The sequence below is a fragment of the Pleurodeles waltl genome, chromosome 12, assembly GCF_031143425.1.
Source record: "Pleurodeles waltl isolate 20211129_DDA chromosome 12, aPleWal1.hap1.20221129, whole genome shotgun sequence".
Lineage (NCBI taxonomy): Eukaryota > Metazoa > Chordata > Amphibia > Caudata > Salamandridae > Pleurodeles > Pleurodeles waltl.
In genome coordinates, this window is record NC_090451.1 from 221509529 (window position 1) to 221529015 (window position 19487).

The window sequence follows — 19487 nt, forward strand, 5'->3', positions numbered from 1 at the left end:
ATTTTGCCAGCTGGGCACTCAGGACTTTCTGATTTGAGTCCATTCACACCCACCTCCACATAAGTACTGTTATGGTATCCATTCAAAAGGTGAGGAATCTGCACCTAGAAATCTCTATCACAAGAACAATTTACTCACTTTTGGTAATGCTTTTTCTGGCACAGACTTTGTCTAGCCACAGATTCCTCACGACCCTCCCTATCCTCCCCGTTCTGTGAATGGACTATGGGCCTCATTATGACCCTGGCGGTCCACAAAGCGCCAGGGTCACAGTCGGGGTTGGACCGCCGCCAAAGTGGCAGTCTGACCACGACATTACGACTGTTGTGAAAGCACCCCGGTCGGACCGCCAGTACCGCCAAGTTACCGCCAGTCGACAGCCTACGGTCTTGTGGTTGTAATCTGCCATGCAAAGGCTGGCGGAAAGGGTGTGCCAGGGGTCCCATGGGGGCCTCTGCATTGCCCATGCACTTGGCATGGGCAGTGCATGGGCCCCCATGGACTGACCCGTCGCGCTTTACATTGCCCGAATCACAGGCAGTGGAAAGCACAACAGGTGCTCTGCACCCGCCGCACCACCACATTGGCGCCAGCTCGATTCTGAGCCAGCGTCAATGTTAAGGCCCTGTTCACCGCAGGGCTGGCGGTGTTCTGGCTGCACAGGCGGCCTGATGACAGTACGAGTTTTCAGTTGTCTTTTATTAAGATCCTGTCTCGGACTCTGCACATTGATCGCATCAGTTTGCTTTTAGGGCCGTGCGTCCGGGAGTGCAAACAGCCTTGAAAGCAACTGACATCAACTTTGTAGGAGTGGAGCCTATGTAGGTTCTGCATGACATTTCCAGAGCAGAACGGCATCAGTGCAGAGCTACACGGCACCATCTACCGGTACACAGAAGTAATGCTGAAAGGTTTACGAATCCTGTCCAACGCCTATGGAAATATTCGAAAGGTAAGAAGCCTGCAGCTAGCTAGTGACTACCAGAAAGGGAGTTTCCAAAGGTAAGTAACATGTTCTTCTTGACATTGAGTTTATTGAGTGTTACATTTTTGATTAGCTGTGTTGTTACCACGCACCTGATTATCCAATTGATTTCTCTTACTGACTCTGGGCACAAGTGGTGAAAGACAGTACCCACACAGGGTACTTACCATTAATAACAGACTCTCCCAAGGACCCCAAGAACAGGCCCCATGCCTAGGCTTAGGTTCAAGTGATCAGAGGCAATACTTGTCTTAGAGACTATTAAGTAGCCTGGAGTCCCTTAGGTCCTGCAGAATTTGCCAGTCAGGGAACGTGATCATGTTATTTACAGGGCATTTGTGTTGAAAAGTAAGGCAGAGTCCATGGTTGTCTATAGTCACTCGTGGTCATTTCTGGTACAACAAAAGTCTTAGGAAAGCACTTAAGAAACAAACTGGGAAATTAATGCCTAAGTAGAGGAACAGGAAGATAGCGTGCACTGGAGCAGAATGAAACCGGACAGGGAGTCAGGGAAATATGGACACAATGACTGCGGCAGAGAGACACAAGACCAGAAAAGACCCATCCACTGACAAAGCGGTGTGCAGTTCAGAAAAATAAAGTAACAAAATACAGACAACCCTAAGCAACAAAAAACCAAGGCATTGGCAAACATGCTTTATATATACACGAGTTAACATACATAAAATGAGCTAAAGATTGCTGATCCACATTGCAATGGTCCCATTCTTTTAGTAACTCACCTGCGATTGCTACTGCCTGGTACCTGGGAACGACTGCAGAGAAGCCAGAGATGCTCTCACAACCTTCCGGGAAGGAGACAATGCTGGAGTCCAGCACACGCATCGTGGGATTTATGAATACCTTGAGGGAAAAGGGTGCAAGCTCCCTAACCTCTCTCACACTTGGATCATTCTGGTTGTACATAGACTCTGTGAACTCCATCACCAGCACTTGCAGGGGCACCCCAACCTGAGGTGCACTCAGCCCCACACACTCCATACGCCTCATCACTTTAACCAAGGTCCGAATGAGGGTTTGAATCTCTGTTGTTGTGATATGAGCTGGGTCGACAAGCGCTGCCTGGGAACGAAGCATGGGATCCCCAACTTGGCACACATGGTGGTAAGGGGGTGTGGGTGGCTTCAGGACCTTGCGCTTCAAGTAATGCCAATAACTGCGTGTCTTTTCCTGGGAGGAATAACTACAGCTCCTCCAAGAGGTGAGGGTGCTGCAGATTTTTGGCAAATGCAGAATGGTGCTCGCAGGAATTCCATTAGAAACTAAAAATACTCCTTTCTTCTCGTACTTGGCCAAGAGACGGCTTGTTAAATTTCCAATCCTTGCTGCTCCCATTGATACTGAGCTTCAATCGAAGAAACCTGAAAAAAACACAAATGAAAGGCATATGTTTCAGTGACAAATTTACCATACAATAAACACAAGTTCAAATTCAATTGCAACCTGATCATTCACTCAAAGGCATTTAGTTTTTGATATGCTGTTTTGCAACTGTGCATATCTGTTCCATTTCCACCAGATGCAGATAATACAAACATTCTTGAATCCATATAGCTTTTATATAGTGCATTGCTGCAAAATGACCCCTTTTTGGTTGGTCACCATCATTTTTCTGGGACTTGCCTGCTGGTAATCTTGAACTCTAACACCGATACCCATTGCCCAGTATATGTGCTTTGACACCTAAAACATGTCAAAAGTGGCTTAAACCAGATTAGCAAATTCAACATTCTCATAAGGCCATAGTATATAGTGAAAAAGTACACCCATGATAAGGAAAGGTAAATGCCACTTGTGGACTGCAGTACTTATTATGCCATCTACTACAGTAGCAGTGAAATATAGCTTTAGACATACCCTGTGTAGCCTGACAACAGTAGCTTGAACCCTGCTGTACAGACCTGTCAAAACAGCTCTTTTGACAGGTAGCAAAATTAGATTTAAAATATGGAATTAGCCACCCTAAGCGCACCTTGCAGCCCTCAATGGGCGGTGCATAATATTTAAGAGTGGAACGTGTGATATTAGAAATTGCATTTTCCCACAGTGACTAGGCCCAAAACAACATTGTATAATGCATACTTTGCTTTTTTTCTTATTTGCAAGTTACCCCCTGATCAGTGAAACAACATAGTTTGGACCTGCAGCAACTATAGATTCCATTCAGACTTATTGTGATATAAAAAATCTAATCTAATGATAAAGTTGGATTTTTATTTCATATATTTGAAATGTAACTTTAAAAAGTTTCCTTTAGACTGCCTGAAACTGCAGGAGGCTAATTTGCATTAGATCTGTAGCAACTGCCCAACCTGTCCTTGGTCAGTATTAGTTGTGAAAGAGGTGTCAAAACAGCCCTGAGAGCAGAGAAAATAGTCTGAGAAGGGGATAGGTGTTTTCTTCCCCTAGCAGGAAGACTAGCTTGGGTGGGCCTAAGAAAGTAATTATCTTCATAGTGGCCTGCTTTGTCACAAGCAAATGTTAGGTGACACGTAGAAAGGTCCCAGCTTTTGTCCCCCATTTTTTGTCAGGCTTGCACCAAACCCTACATATGGAAGGCTATGCTCAGAACTGTTTTTGAATGACTACAGAGGAAAGGATTGCTCATTACCCTGTTTATACCCCTGGGTATACACACAGGCTGTGCACAAGGGAGAACAGTTGCCCCATCTTGGCTTTTGAGAATGAAGGGCATTAGGGACTTGTTTGCAAAATGGCAAACAGAAATTGCTGAAAAATTGGGTAGGGGTACCCAAGAAAATGTTAAAACAATTGAGTCTCACCAACCCACAGGCTGGAAAACGCCTCAAAGGTGGAACCTCACCCAGCCTTCCTCAGAACAGTTGCAGAACCTGAAGAAGAACAGAAGAGGACATGACCTACCGTTTGTTACCTGTGACGAGCTTTGAAAGACTGAACCTGCTTCCCCTTGTACCCAGGACAAAAAAGTACACTCCAGTTAGTTGACTTCCTGTGTGGCTTAGGGGACACAAAAAGCTGCAAGATACATTTTTCCTACAGTTCTCTGAGGACCAGTGGCAACTAAAACTTGGACTGAATTTTGCTGTTGGCCTCTGCCTGGCACCCTGAGTCTCCAGGTGCTCCCTGAAGGTCTAGGGGGTTTAGAAGTGTGCTCCTGTGGTTCCTTCGGCACGAGGAAAAAGTCTGGAACCTTCATAAAACCTTTGCTCCTCAGCTTCAGAGCTAAGGGGACTTACAGTGAAAAGTACCAGGCAGGCTGTTACACAGAATCTGATGGCATTTCAGATTTATTCCACTGAAAAGCTCCAGCATCTCTGAAAGAACAATGTTCCTTTTTAGGTCAAAGCCTACAAGACAGCGCATGCGCTGCCTGTTGCGGCTCATCAAGCACATACCGGATTTGGAGCCCGTCCATTGGTTGGTTTCTATTGTTACTGGCATTTGTCTCTTCTTATTTGTGTCCTAGCTTGTCAATCTGTCTGTCCCTGCCATGGAGCATTGCCTCTTTACATCTGTTTTGATTGATTGCCTTTGCTGCTTCCACTGCTCACTTTCAATAACTTGTTTCTATTGCGTTAAGCACTCCATGAAAGTGCATGTGTTTCTACACTGCCTTCGTTGTGTACTTCTCTCCCCCTGCACTCTGAGATGTAATGGCTTTGCCAATGCTTGTCCTTTTTTTTTACTTTGTTTTGCTATGTGGGAGCTCATTTTGAGTCACCGATAAACGTAATATTTACATTTCTAACCGAACATACATCAATGATATGCTTGTTATTTATTTTACAATGCAGTAGTGTTTGTTTTTCTCCACTCTTGCTTTTAAATTGCATTTTACCAGACGTTATACCTTGCTGTTTAATGCCATTCTAGCCCATGTCTGAGGTTGTTCTCCAGCATTTGCTCATAATAGATACAGAAAAAGCACTGCCATGTGACGAAGGAAGCCTTCAAAGTCACAAGACAGAATTTGTTTAAACAACGTTCCGTGTATGAGAGGGCTTATTATTTTGTATTGCTTTACATTTGGCAAACACTCCCACATAACAAAAAAGGTTGCTTTTCAGTTGAGTTGCGTAAAACGTGCAGCGACCTGAATGTAACTCCAGCCGCCCACAGAGGTCGCTCCTCAATCATTCGCTAATAGAAGTTGCTATAACACCGCTATCTCACGAACGGAGCCATCACTCTGAGTGAATCGAAGTTTCGTGAAAGCAAAACGTTCTCAAATGACAGTAGTGCTAGTGCCACTGATGGGTCCCTTGTGTCTAAAGCTTCAGCACCGTGAGCTGTAAAATGTCAATGTCTTAAACGCTACCACTGGCTGCCCAATAGTGTGAATTCGGAACCACTCAGACAGTAAAGCACCATCATTTGCTGAGAAACGTCACTAGAGTAAGGGAGTTTTGTTTTACAAGCCACCCTGTGCTTCCGAAGGGATCGAACATGTTTCTTCTAAAACGTTATCAGATAGCAATGCAGTTGTTACTTGTGAGCAGACCACGTGAATGTGTTACACTTGTTAATACCGAGCTTATAACACTTAACTAACAACATTTACTAACACACTGTCAAATGCACATTTTTTTGAAGTTTTTAATAGCGCCAACCTATGTTATGCCACTGGGAGATTGATTTGTCAGAATCCCAGGATGTTGAGCTGAGTGACTCGACCAAGTCACCCGTGTTCTAAAGTCAACAGCTCTAGCCATTATCCCTACATCTTTTCCTCTACGTGTATAACTTCATAAAACTTTAATGTAAAATGAAACTACAAAATTATATGTTGTTTACAATACGTTTCATAAAAGGCTAGACCTGTCGCTATGACATCAAGGTATTATATTGAACAACATTTTTTCTACTATTAATACCATGCTAATGCGAAATTGCAGTTTTGTATAAGTCCATAATAAGTTGTTATTAGACAATAGAAAAATAAATAACTTACTACAACTGTACATATACTGCTGTACCACATTGGTCAGAATTCTTCAAATGCTTTTTCACATACAGTTTGAAACCAAACCGAAATTATAAAAACCAGTAGCTAGCACTGTGGCTGTGTATTAAAGGTGAGACCCACTGGCTTTGCCAACACTTGGATTAATGACTGAAATGTTTTTACTTCCAGACTTTCACGAAGACCATTAAACTTACTGCGTCTGACCAAGGCTTCATCGCAGTTGGCTTCAAATTGTGCCTAAGTCCAGATCTACTGCGGCCACAGACCATCATTGGCACTTTGTGCTTTTTAGCCTATTTTCACTTAAGTCTTTAAACATTCATTCTCTGGTTCCCTTATTGTTTTTTGTTGTTGTTTTAGTCTTACTCATACAAAAATTCTCTTTATTTTAAAATTGGTTGTGGAAGTTTATTGTAGTTTGTGTGACTTTTTCTATTGTTTATGCACTGCTTGAATAATTTACACATTGCCTCTCATTAAAGCCGGAGGGCCTTGTGCCATATTGCCAGTAATTGAGCACAGATTTATTTTATTTAATTTGTATGATATCCAGCAGGCCTTATTCTTTGAGGTGGACGCTTTCCCTTGGTGAACATGGAGGGTGATCTGACAGACATGGATGGCCTTACTGTGGGAGAGATGCAGGCCGTGTGTATGGGAGGAAGCTGAAGCTGGGCCACTAAGCCAAGAGGGATGACTACCTGAAATTTCTCCAGGTTTGGGAAGAGGCCAGCCAAGCACAGATCACTCCAAAGGTAGATGAAAGAGAGAATGAAAGTGCTTCAGACAAAGAGAAGACAGTTCACAGCCTGCTCCAACACGAAGTCACCATTCCATATTTCAGCACTGGGAGCAGTGTGAGCTCTCCCAGCAGCTGAGCCACTTGAAGCAGGTACTCCACAAGCTGGAGTTCAAGAACAAGCAGGCAAAAGGAGAGCATAAAGCCCAGCTGGAGAAGTAGATGCTGGGCTTTGAAAAAAAGAAGCTTGTCATGACCCATGAGAAGGAACGGCGGGCTTTTGACTGATTGCATAATTTGTAGAGTGCATAGCTACAAACAAGGTTTCCCAGTGCTAGCATGAATTATAGATCACAGTACACCAGACACCTTCCAAAATAAGGATTTATGAACCTGAGCATTGGAACGGCCAGGTTTTCAACAATTTTCGAAAATCCAACAGAGAATTATATTTCATCATGGTTCCAGGAAGATCAATCCAGAGTTTAGGTCCCAGAAAACAAAAGGAGCGACCTCCTTGGAGAACTTTCCTTATTCTAGGGTTGACAGCTAAATTCTGATGACTTGACCTAAGAGAACGCCTTGGCGAGTAACTGGCAACTAGAGCTCTCAAATACGGAGGTGCGGTGTTATAAAGGCATTTGTGCATACAGCAAAGAGCCTTAAATTACACCAGCCAATGAAGAGATGTTAACAGGCTTACGGTGCTAGTGAATTGCTACAGATGAAGCAAGAGGCGTGCAGCAGCATTTTGTACCATTTGAAGACGTTTGAGTAAGAATTTTGTCACCTCTACATATAAAACATTCCCGTAGTCCAGCCTGGACTTAACTAAGGCTTGTACTACGGTACGCTGAACAGAGAAAGAGATATAATAAAGGATTTTCTTAAGCCATTTCAATAAACCAAAACAGGTGGCTGCCACCCTGGTGATCTTTTGCTTCATAGTAAGCTCCTGGTCCAACAAGACACAGTATTATTTTTTTTTATTACAAAAGGGACAGGATATCAGGCCACAACTGTGAGCCCCAGGATATAGAAGAATTTCTCAATGATAGAACCTCAGTCTTATCTCCGTTAAGCTTCAAGGAATTAACACTCATCCATTCTGACACTTGTAAGAGACTGGAGAGTAAGGTGCAGTAGTCTGGTTGTCCTTGGATGACAGAGATACAACAATTTGTGTATCATCCGCATGTAAAAAAAAAAAAAAAAAAAAAGAGTGAGGCCACAGCTCTCAACAATATCTGCCAGGGGTCTTACGTAGAGATTACAAAGTAAAGGGCGCAAAATAGAACCCTGAGGCACACCAGATGTTAGAGTGCAATTTTGACCTACATTGATTAGAATACACTTGTAAAGAGAAGCTGTTTAGGTAATATTTAATCCAAGCTAAAACCTTGCCCTGTATTCCCATTTCCTCAAGTCTATGGAGGGGCATATTATGGTTAACGGTATCAAATGCTGCACTCAGATCTAATGAGAGAAGTTCAGCTGCCCCGCCTTCATCCAATTTGTGTTTCAGGTATTCTATAATACCCAGGAGCACGGATTCAGTGCTGTGACCAGCACAAAATCCAGAATGAGAAGGATGGAGCAGTTCATTCTGTTTAGTATAACTTGTAATTTGCAGGTTCACATGTCTATTATGAAAGAACAGGGCAAAGATAGAGGCACTTCCGTTTGAGCAGTGTTAAGATTTGTAAAAATTGGATACAATAAATGACCTGCTTTATGAATGGGGAAGTGGTTATTTACATTCAAATGTAAGGCCAATAAGTCCTCAATTAGGGACAAAGCCAGCATGTTTATTTTATCCTCTAGATGTAAATTCAGATCACCAAGCACGGTGAAGTTAGCACATTGAAAGATCACTGACGCCAGCCCCTCTCATAGATCATAACACCAGTTACTGACCATAACCGGAAGGTGGTAAATAAAAAATCCTGACATTGCTATTTTCTATGGCTCTGACAGAGAAATTTACTGTGTGTCACAGACAGGGATATCAAGCTTGTCTATTTTACAAGGAATTTTATATATATCTATGATAGCAATACCACCCCATTTCCCGTCCTTCCGATCTAAATGCAAAATGCAATAACCACTCGGTATGGCTGCTACCATATCCAGGTCAGAGGCCTCATTTAACTAAGTTTCCGTATGTAACAAGGCATCTGGATTCTGATCAATTAAGAATTCACCAAGGAACGACAGTTTAAATAAAAAAAAATTATAGATGCCAGAGGGAGCAACCTTTTTAAATCTCTCATGAAAAACAGGAGCACTATAAGCATTCCCCCTAAAACAACTAGCTATGTTAGTGGGGGTAGAAGGGTTTGGATCTAAGGTGATGAGCTGATAGGGACAGTGAAGACAACCCTTGCCACCATTTGAGGCATCAAACAAATGCCTGCAAGCTTTCAGTATAGAGGAATGTAAAGCAAGCAATGCTGAGGCCGAATAAACATATTTACCTACTAATTGAGGGGCCGTTCAGGCACGGACGGCGCAGGCGGGCTTGATTTAGGCACGCCAGCGGCACACCCATTGCACGCCATTACACAGGCAGGCAAGTGACAAAAGAAATACAGGCAAAGAAACTAGAATGCTAACCGCTCATTAAAGCAAAAATGCCTGCAGAAAGCAAATTCCTAAAAAAAAAAAAAACCTCAACTTAGTTCCCACCTCCCAACCAAAGACCAGAAGGATGGCGGAATTCTAGCTATGGTCATGGCGGCGGACAACGGTAAGATGGCACTGCAGCCAGCAGCAGCGCCCCATCCCGTCTCCTGCCGGAGGACCCCCTGACTACAGGTAAGTCGGGTGCTCCGACAGGGTAGGGGACGGGGGTGTTTGTGTGTGGGTGTGTGTGTGTGTGTGTATGTTTGTGTGTGCGTGAATGCGGGTGTGCGATGCATGTGTGGATGTGTGAGTGTGTGTATGCAGTGTTGTGTGAATGCGCGTGTGCGTGTTTGTAGGTCAGTGTGTTTGGATGTGTGTGTGTGAATGGATGAACACATGTATGGGTGCACGTGGGTATGAGTATGTGTGAAGGTGCGTGTATGTTGAGGGTGGGTCTGGAGAGGGAGGGGTGCGGGGAAAACCCCTATCAGTGACAGGGAAGGAATTCCCTGTCACTGATAGTGCCTACTGCCATGGTTTTCGTGGCAGTAAGGAGGCCACGAAAACCATGGTGGGGTCATAATCCCGCGGACAGGCTAGTGACGCCCGCTGGCGGCTGTTACCGATGTGGCGGATGGAGTAGTACATTGACGGTTTAGCTAGAGCCAAACCGCCAATGTCATATTAAGGAGAGAAGTACCGCCAGCCTGTTGGCAGTACTTTTCTCCATAATATCGCCGTCCGCCAAGGTCCTGATGAGGGCCAAAATATTTAAAAATCAGGCACAGTCTTAAACATTTAAAAAAAAGAACTCTGCAGATTAGAACAATAGACTGGGTGTATGGGCCACAAAAACAGTAATTCAAGCTGTTTCTGCCTGCACCATGGCTGCCATTAAATAGGCAGGCCAGTGCTGAAAGAAATGCAGGCGAATTTAACTTTGTTCCCACCACCCATGAGAAGGAGCTTGGCCATGGTCCTGGAAGAAAATAAGCTAGCTTTGGAGATGCAGAAATTGGCCTTGCAGCAGCAAAAGGCAGGGCCGGGTTCTGCAGTCTGAAGCAGAAGCTGGCAGTGAGGGTGAGGTGTGCTCAAGGGAGTCTCACAGCCTTATTTACCCAAAGATGTGGTTCCTAGTTATGTGGGGTAGGAGGGCACAACATTGACAAGTGTTTCCTTGCTTATGAGACAGTATTAGAGGAGCGCACGGTCGAGCAAGAACACTGGGAGTGCTGTTGTGGGGGTTGGTACTTAGAGAGGGGAGGGATGTCATTCCTTACTATGGCTGAAGATATAGCACACATTAAGGGTGCTGTAGTGCATATATTTGGTCTCAAACTTAAGCAGTACAGAAAGAAATTCCAGGCTCTGTGCAAAACAAAACACAACAAACCTGGGTGGGTTTTCACACTTTTCTTAAAGCACTTGCCGGCTGGTTGAAAGAAAGTAATGTGAGTACATATGATGAACTACATGATTTAGTTATGTGTGAGAACATCTGGAATAACTGTCCTTTAGAGTTGGACCAGCAGCTTTTGGATGCTAAGCTAGAAAAAAAAGGGGGTGTAATAACAGGGGATTAATGGCGCTCAGGAAATCACTCGGCCAAATATATCATCAGGGGTTGCCTACACAAGGGAAAACACCCATCCCTCAGAGGTTTTGAATAAACCCAACAATAATTGACACAATGTGAGGTCCCCCTGGCCCAAGTTATACATTCACAAGTAAAATAAATCAAAAATCAAGTGAGTAATGTTGTAACACAAGTAAGTCAAATTCAAGTGAGTTAAGTTCAAAGGAATGCAGTCCAAAGTTTCACATCAATCAATAAACAGTCCAATCTAATCCAGAGATTTATTAGATCATATCTTCTACTTTACAGCATCGTCCATGGAAAAACACTCCGAGCCAACACATGTTTCGTCATGGGGAAGTTCTCTAGTTCCCAACGACTTCTTCAGGGCTCTATATTATGAGTAAAGATTAATATTAGAAACCAAAATGCTCAAACTGTTTGTTGCAAAATATAATATATAACAGACCCTTGTGTAAAGGAAAGGAAAATCCCAATAGTGATAGCAGAGAGGTGATTCTATTAGTTGTGATAACTCCAATATAAAAGAGCCAAGCCTACCAATAGTCCACTAAGTCACCACGTAAAAAAATATATAATACAAAGTGATACCAGCCACCAGGTAAATTGTAAATTCACACACATTTACATATGTGACCCACTTGTTTGTTAACTAATAAGAAAAATTTGATGCCAAAGTCCACACCCGACGACCACTGACTAAACAACAAATGAAGTCAAAAGTTAAAAAAATAAAGTAATATAATATATATATATATATATATATATATATATATATATAAAATCAAAGCTACAATGTGCTAGCACATAATCGTACCTTATATAATTCCCCATTCTGAGTAATAGTATGTAGCTTCAAGAAGTAGGTAATGTTCCTACCCAAACACCTAAATGGACAGAGAAAAGCACCACATTCTATTGAATACATAGCAAGTAATCCATAATCCTAATACATGCCAATAAGTTGCAATAATGTATCTTACGTCAATTTCCTTAACTGTCGAATATCCAATGCTTGAAAAAACGTTTTATTCAATGCTAGAAGATAATAAATAAAAGCGTCGGGTTTGTGGTTAATATCACCAGCTCTCTGAAATTCCAAAGCCAGAATCAATTAAGCAAGGTCCGCTGCGTCCTTACCTATTGTTTAACAAAACGCTCCAGGTACGGCGTCTACAAGTTGAAAGAATGCCATGTTGCGAGTACGCACAGGCGCGCCCCGTAACACCGGAAATTAAATACATTTCCGGGAGTATGCGAGCGTTTTGCATGGTCGAAATAGAAGACGGACTACAGTCCGTTACTACAAATCATTCCAAACGCGAGGCGCAATGCCACCTCGTAAATCAATGAATCACCACTCAACAATTCCAAAGACTACATGAAGACCAGCGAAATGCCTCATATCTATATCTTATAGTAAAAAGACTAACAATCATTGGTTGAATAGGAACAAAGTCGAATATTGTTAACATGTCCGAAACCACCGTTTTTTGAATAAAACTAATTTATGAATAATAAGCTCTTTTTAATGATATCATACCTATCCAAATCTATATAGACCTAGTATTAAAACTACTTAGCGTTCAGTGAAAAAGTTAGCAATTATTTATCAATTTAATGGGAAGCAGCTATTCACAGTCAACCCCTATTATAACATCCACTGTTGTAGATTAAATTACCAAAAAGTTCCAAATCAACTCTAAATATCCACAAGTGTAATTAACCTAATTATAATCAGGGCACTCCTGTTAAACCCTAGTCTTCAAATGCTAAGCTGACTGACCCCAGGAAGCTTGATAAGTCAGCTTATGAGTGGGTAAGCACACATCGGTTTAAGACGTCCCAGGAGGAGTCTAAACTTTCCCAAACAAAGAATGAGAGCAACAAAGATATGAAGAAGGAGTTCTCTGAAGTAACTCAAAAGGGAGACTATGCTAGTGTTGGAATTGGGATGGAGGTAGGCCCAGGGGAAACCAGGGGTTACACTAAAGCCACTTTAGTTTCCGGGGTAGTTGAAGCCCTGTTTCTCTTACATCCTGACCTCAGGCAGTACAGGCAATGGCATGTCATCAACGCAACCCATGTAGAGGCTTTAAGAAACACTGGGATTACTACTACCATAGTGGCTATCAACTTGGTACGCTCAGAGAAGATCAACTTAGATACGTTCTATAAAATGACCAACACTAACAATAAGGGAATTATCATTTTATGGCTATGGTCACCTTGGATTGCAGATAGATTACTGGCCCTTTAACCGTAGCTATTTTCCCTGCCATGCCAGTGAAGTGTCTGTGAGGTAATGATTTAGAAACCTCTGTCTGGTCAGAGGTAGAAATTAGAAGTAATTCTGGTTCTGGCCGAGTAGGTTTGTGTGGCCACAAGGACACAAACAGCCCATCAAGGAATTCAGTAGGGGGGGGGGGGAAATCTAGCAGGGCCAAGATGGTGGACGCGTCCTAGGGAGGCTCCGCACTATTACCTATGTATCTGCCAATAATCCCTGATACTGCCACCCACCCGGAGCTTTTCTGCATATCATCCTTTGCTACAATATTAGACAGCAGCGAGCGGAGCGTTGTGTTGGGCCTGGTCGTGGCCTGCAATCATGAGACGGTGGACTGAGGAGGCGGCCGCTGTGCAACACCTGGCAGGTGAGTCTGTGGGCCCCGACCGTTGCCTTGCCAAACCATAGAGAACCACGCTGACTGCTGCTGAGGCGTGGGGAGGGTGGGGCTCCGTGGTGAAGTGTTCCGTCGCTGCCTGGGCGCTGTAGAGGCCCTTGCCTTTGATTTGATGCACTGAGCGCAGACCGCAAGGTGTGAGTGGGGCTGCCAGTGCTGCTTGCTGTGCCCCGCGGGGGCTCTAATGAGTCGCTGTAGGAAGCCGGCTCTGTATATACTATATCAAAATGAGATATAGTGTGCACAGAGTCCAAGGGTTCCCCAGATGCTTAACAGAGGCTAAAGTAGATAATACTAATGCTCTCTTTTGTGATAGCGTGGCGAGCAGTTAGACCTATCAGAGGGTAGTGCAAAGCATTTGTTGTACACAAACAAACAATAGAAGAAGCACACACTCAATGACTTAACTCCAGACCAATGGTTTTTATATGGCAAACATATATTTAAAGCTAGATCATTTCACAGGTAAGTACAACACTTACAGTTTCAGTCTCTGGGTGTTAGGAAGTCTAAGATTGGGGTTAAATTTAACCCCAAACACCCACCACCAGCAACACGGGGCCAGCCGGGTGCAGAGGTCAAAGTGTAGGCAAAATTAACATGGGCTCCTATGGAGACTGGGGGCACTCGGTTTCAGATCTGCAGGCAGGTAAGTACCTGCGACTTCGGAGTGCAGACCTGGGGGGTTTGGAGGAGCACTGGGGGAGGGGGCACAAGTAGGCACCAAACACACATCCTCAGCGGCACTAGGGCAGCCAAGGGCAGGGTACAAACGAGATGTCGGGTCGTTCCGGGTACACACCTGCTGGACAGGGAGGAGGGCCACCTGCTGAACGTTGCTGCACCGGGTGTCTGTTTCTCCAAGGCGTGAGGGCTGCGGGTGCAGTGGGTCCTTAGGCATCGGATACCTTTGTCTGGAACTTTCGAAGTCAGGATTCCCTCTGCAGGCATCGTTGTGGAGGGGTCAATCCAGGGTGGGCACTTGCTCAGAATCGCCTGGGGATACTCTCTAGCTGGTTGGGTCACCTGGACACGGGCTGTGGGCGTCGGGTGCAGAGTGGTTAGGACTCACGCATTCGGAGTGAGGTGGGAGTCCCTAGTCATTGGTTTCTTTTTGGACAGGGCTGCTGTCCACTGGAGTTCTTGGTCCTTTTGGCTGCAGGGCAGTCCTCTGGAGCTGGATGCGTTGCTGTTCTTGTGCAGGTTCTTTGAAGTAGGAGACGGGCCGGTAGGGCTGGGGCCAAGTCAGTTGTCGTCTTTCTTCTTCTCTGCTGGGGGTTTCAGCTATGCAGTTCTTGTTGTCAGGTCGCCCTAGAATCTGGTGAGCTGGGTTCAGGGAGGCCCTTAAATCCTAGATTTAGGGGTCGGAGGGAAGTAGCCAGTGGCTACTGTCTCGGAGGATGGCTAAACCCTCGTTGTGCCCTCTCCCTTTGGGGAGGGGGGCACAAACCTAATCCTATTGGTCCCTGTCCTCCAAATGTAGATAGAAGATTCTGCAGGAAGGACATCACCTTAGCTCTAGACACCTTAGCGGCGGTCCTGGCTGGGGTGGTCACTCCTCCCTGTTTTCCCTATTTTTCTTGCCAAATTTGCTGCCAAAAGTGGGGCTTTGTCCGGGGGAGGCGAGCAGCTCCACTAGCTGGGTGCCCTGGTACACTGTAATCCAAGGTGTGTGCCTTTGAGGCTCACCGCCAGGTGTTACAGTTCCAGTAGGGGGGAGGTGTGAAGCACCTCCACCCAGGACAGGCTTTGTTTCTGACCACAGAGTGCACCCCATGTGGTCAGAAACTTGAATGAAAGTGGCAGGCTGGTACAGACCAGTCAGTACTACACTAGCAGTTTGGCTAACAAAGAGGGGGCATCTCTAAGATGCCATCCGTGTGCACTTTTCAATACATCCCACACTGGCATCAGTGTGAGTTTACTGTGCTGAGAAGTTTGATACCAAACTTTCCAGTATTCAGTGAAGCCATTATGGAGCGTGGAGTTCGTAATGACAAACTCCCAGACCATATATTCAAAATGGCTACATTACACTTACAATGTCTAAGAATGGACTTTGACACTGTAGGGGCATATGCTCTCACCTGTGGTATGGTGCACTTGGTACCATGGGTACCTTTTACAAGGGACTTAACTGTGTGCCAGAGTTGTGGCAATTGTGGAAACAAAGGTACAGATTTTGGGAAAGAACACTTGTGCTGGGGCCTGGTTAGCAGGATCCCAGCACACATTCAATCAAAGTTGGCATCAACACTAGGCAAAACGTGTGGGGGCGGGGGTAGCCATGCCAACAGTGGCACTTTCCTACAGTCCCACAGTGCAATCGCAGTGTTGAGGTGGTGATACCCATTTTTCCTTCTCCTCCTGTAATCACGTTAGCCATGGGGACTTGAGGGCTTCTTTAGGCCTGTAATATCTGAACCTTGGGCCCAGACGCAGACATTAACAGTGGCATCACAATCCCACTGGGGGCTCCTACTGTTGGGGGGGATCAGTTGGAATAATGAGTATGCAGCAACCTTATTGAAAAACACCTAATCTTGCTGCCATTTAGCTGCTACACTGAATTCGGACTACGCTGCCCACTTCAGCACCATTAGCAGCACAGATAGCAGACACTGGTCCTTATTGGCTGATCCTATTATGATCTCCCCTCCTGCTGGATTGGCATTCCATGCACCAATATTTGCGATGGGGAGTGGGGCCAGATGGTCAGATTGACTCTAGGCCAGTTCATTGTGGTTGATACAGAGTTGGTTGTGCCTCCCGTGCAGGTGACTGTCTTGAGATGTATGTGTAGCCCTTCCACAGACGTCCGTAAATAGGCCCTGGTGTTGGTAACAGCAGTGGCTGGGCCATTGCACCATCTAGACTCATTGACGACACTGTTAACCCACGCTCCACAGTTGTAGCTGACTGCTGTCCTGGAGCTGCTCGTGCTGCGATGCTGTTATTCCACATTTAGCAATTGCAAGCAGGCTCCATGCTCTGCCACATTACCTGTGCTCCTTCGTGTATGCATCTTCTAGGCACCTTTCTTGGCTGCTCGTGCTGCAGTGCCCCTTCGCTCACCAAGGCACACACAAAGGGGCCCTCCCTAGTGGTACTCACATCTAGATCTCAAACCCTTTGGTGAACACAAAGTGAGTCCTTGTTTGACACTGCCTCTAGCACTTATGCAACTACAAGCATCACACTGCCAGCACCCCTTCTACATGCTAAAGAGCTAGGGGTAGCAGAGAACTTCCCAAGTGTACTATGCCGGACCCAGTTTCTCTAATGCTCAACACCCACCAATTAACCATGGTTCACCTACTTTCAGGTAACCAACCTGCGACATCGCGTCTGACATCAACTATGACACCCATAACTGAAGAACGCATGACACCGGAGCTATCTGACTCAGCTGCCCCCCTTAGCACTAACCAGGACACTGTATTATAAGCCATGGAGAAGATTGGTGCAAGCCTTGAACAGATATGCACATCACTTGAAAGCAAATTTGATAAAGTGACATCGGACATTACCCTGTTACATATTGATCACCGTAAACTGGTAGACAAAGTGCACCGCCTGCAACACATGCTGGCAGAACTTCAACCGACAACCTGTGAATCTGCATCCTTGGTGCAGGCTCTAATCGAGCTTGTACACATGCTGGAAAACAGAGAGGAAGACCGGTCTAGATGAAACAACATACGGGTGGTTAGTCTTCCAGAAGGTGTGGAAGGTCTGGATGCTGTGGCCCATACCAAGACATGGATCCGTATCCTACTCCCCAATGTGGTGCTCTCCCCTTTTTCTGTTGAACGGGCTCATTGTGTGCCAGCTTGCTGGCCACCACCCGGCGCTAATCCTAGGCCTTTTCTGTTATAACTCCTTAATTACAGGGATCGGGACTTCATCCTACGTGAGACACGTAAGCTGCAAGTAATAAAAAAAAAAGACAACACTTCAGTTATGATTTTTCCCAATTATACTATGGTGGTGCACCATCAGAGGAGCTCCTTCCTAGCTGTCAAGAGACATCTCCCTGAGCTGGATGTATGCTATTCACTCTTGTTCCCCGCCCGACACCGAATGCTGGTAAATGTGTCTACGCACTTCTTTGACTCTGCTGAAGAAGCATGGAGCTGTATGGAGTCCTCTGGGCTCTCGGACACATGCCCCTCCACTGAAAGGGTGAAACTTGGGAGTGTGGGGGGGGAGGATGTGTGGAGGAGCTACCATGGACGTCGCAAAAGAGATCATCACCACTCTCAGCCAGTCTCCACACCAATTCTGGAGCAAGTAACTTCCGAGAGACGGCAGGCCATACAGATGGCATCCATGATGCCAGAGCGTGCTCAGAATCCAGACCCTGATAAAAGATCAGTGAAATCTATCAGTGATGATGACTACTCCAACATGTGGCCCTCTAAAGCAGACTGGTTGGCCTCACCTGATGTTATCAACAGTTTGGGGGGGGGGGGAGGGGGGTTACATCATATGATTCACTAACTGCTGTCATTCTTAATGAATTGCCTCATTCCTTATTATCTATTTCTCCCCTGCATCACGGTGTTAACCATTTTTCTGTTGCAGTAGGTGGTAGCGTAGCTCAGGGGAGATGCCCTATCTAGTTGTCATGAACGTAGTCTCTATAATGACATAAATCACTGTTGTATACATACATATTGCTACCGGTGGTATTTCTACATTCTCTACAGGAGGGGCAACGCATCATTGGCCTCTGCAGCATGCCCCAGCGCCTTCTTTATCTAGCCTACAAGACTGGTAGTTTGTCAGTTTGGGTGGATAACTTTTGTCCCTCTGCTCTAACAATGTTACATGTTTTATGTTCTTTATCTTTCCCAGTTACCACCACTTCCTTCGAGATGTGTCCCCACCCTGTTCCTCCCCCCCACCCCGCCCCCTTTGATGGCCCTCGCCCACCTTTACCACTAAGCACTGCAGAACCCCTTAGTTACAGGGCCCGCCCATAGACAAGACTGGAATGCACTTCCCTCATGACCCACACTAACTTTGTTACTTGGAATGTGAGGGCATGCACACACCCACACAACGCTATTCTGACTACTCCTACCTCAAGCATAGATTTGCACACATAGCACTATTACAGGAGACACATTTGACATAGACGGAAGCCTGCAGACTCCAACAGTGATGGCATGTTTTAAGTGTTCACTACTGACTACTCCTGCTAAGCTAGAGGAGTACTGATTTGGAAAAAAACAAGGACTGCCTTTGTAGCTGATGAGGTCATGGTAGACACTGGTGGTCGGTATGTACTAATACAAGTTTACATAGATGGCCAACTTCTGTTAGGGGCGATATATGTCCCCAACACTGACCAGACCTTGTTCCTGTATACATTGTCAAACAAACTGTCTGGCTGGAGTGAAATCCCATGGCTCCTCCCAGGGAGACTTTAACTCTATCCTAGGTACAGCCTTAGACCGTTCCTTTCCCCCATTACCGCGCACATTAGTTGTATCCAGTGCCCAAGTGCTAAGCGAGTAGTTCCTACACTGGCAACTTGTGTACATATGGCACATGCGCAAACCCGCTCTGCGCATATATTCCTTCTACTCCTCATAAACTGTATGTTCGACTTGAAAAAAAATCATCCAACCTCCTCCCAGTTATCCAACTCAGAGGCGTGGAATTCATATAGCCTGACTCCCAGGACATATTGTTTGGGGTCAAGGGCAACATGTTTTCATGCTTATTTTGTCCTTGGAACAAGTAGGCCCAACCCCCTGCAGCACAAACCCTTTGGTTGCCAGTTTACAGTACTGAATTATGGATCAGGCAAGGGCATTGTCTGCAGTTAAGGTAATCTTTGTGTCCATATGTTATTGCGGTTTGAACTTGTATTT

The 19487-nt window shown here is 45.1% G+C and overlaps 2 protein-coding genes across 2 annotated transcripts in view; one reads left to right on the forward strand and one right to left on the reverse strand.

Moving 5' to 3' along the window:
- Positions 1–6466, forward strand: part of VPS4A (vacuolar protein sorting 4 homolog A) — a 258219-nt gene extending 251753 nt beyond the window's left edge. Inside the window, exon 11 of the mRNA XM_069216769.1 lies at positions 6123–6466. Coding sequence (XP_069072870.1) covers positions 6123–6269 — 147 coding nt within the window. The 3' untranslated portion in view covers positions 6270–6466. The remainder of the gene's footprint in view (positions 1–6122) is intronic.
- COG8 (component of oligomeric golgi complex 8) overlaps positions 1–19487 on the reverse strand; it is a 204401-nt gene that overhangs the window by 44164 nt on the left and 140750 nt on the right. The gene's annotated exons all lie outside the window — the stretch shown is intronic.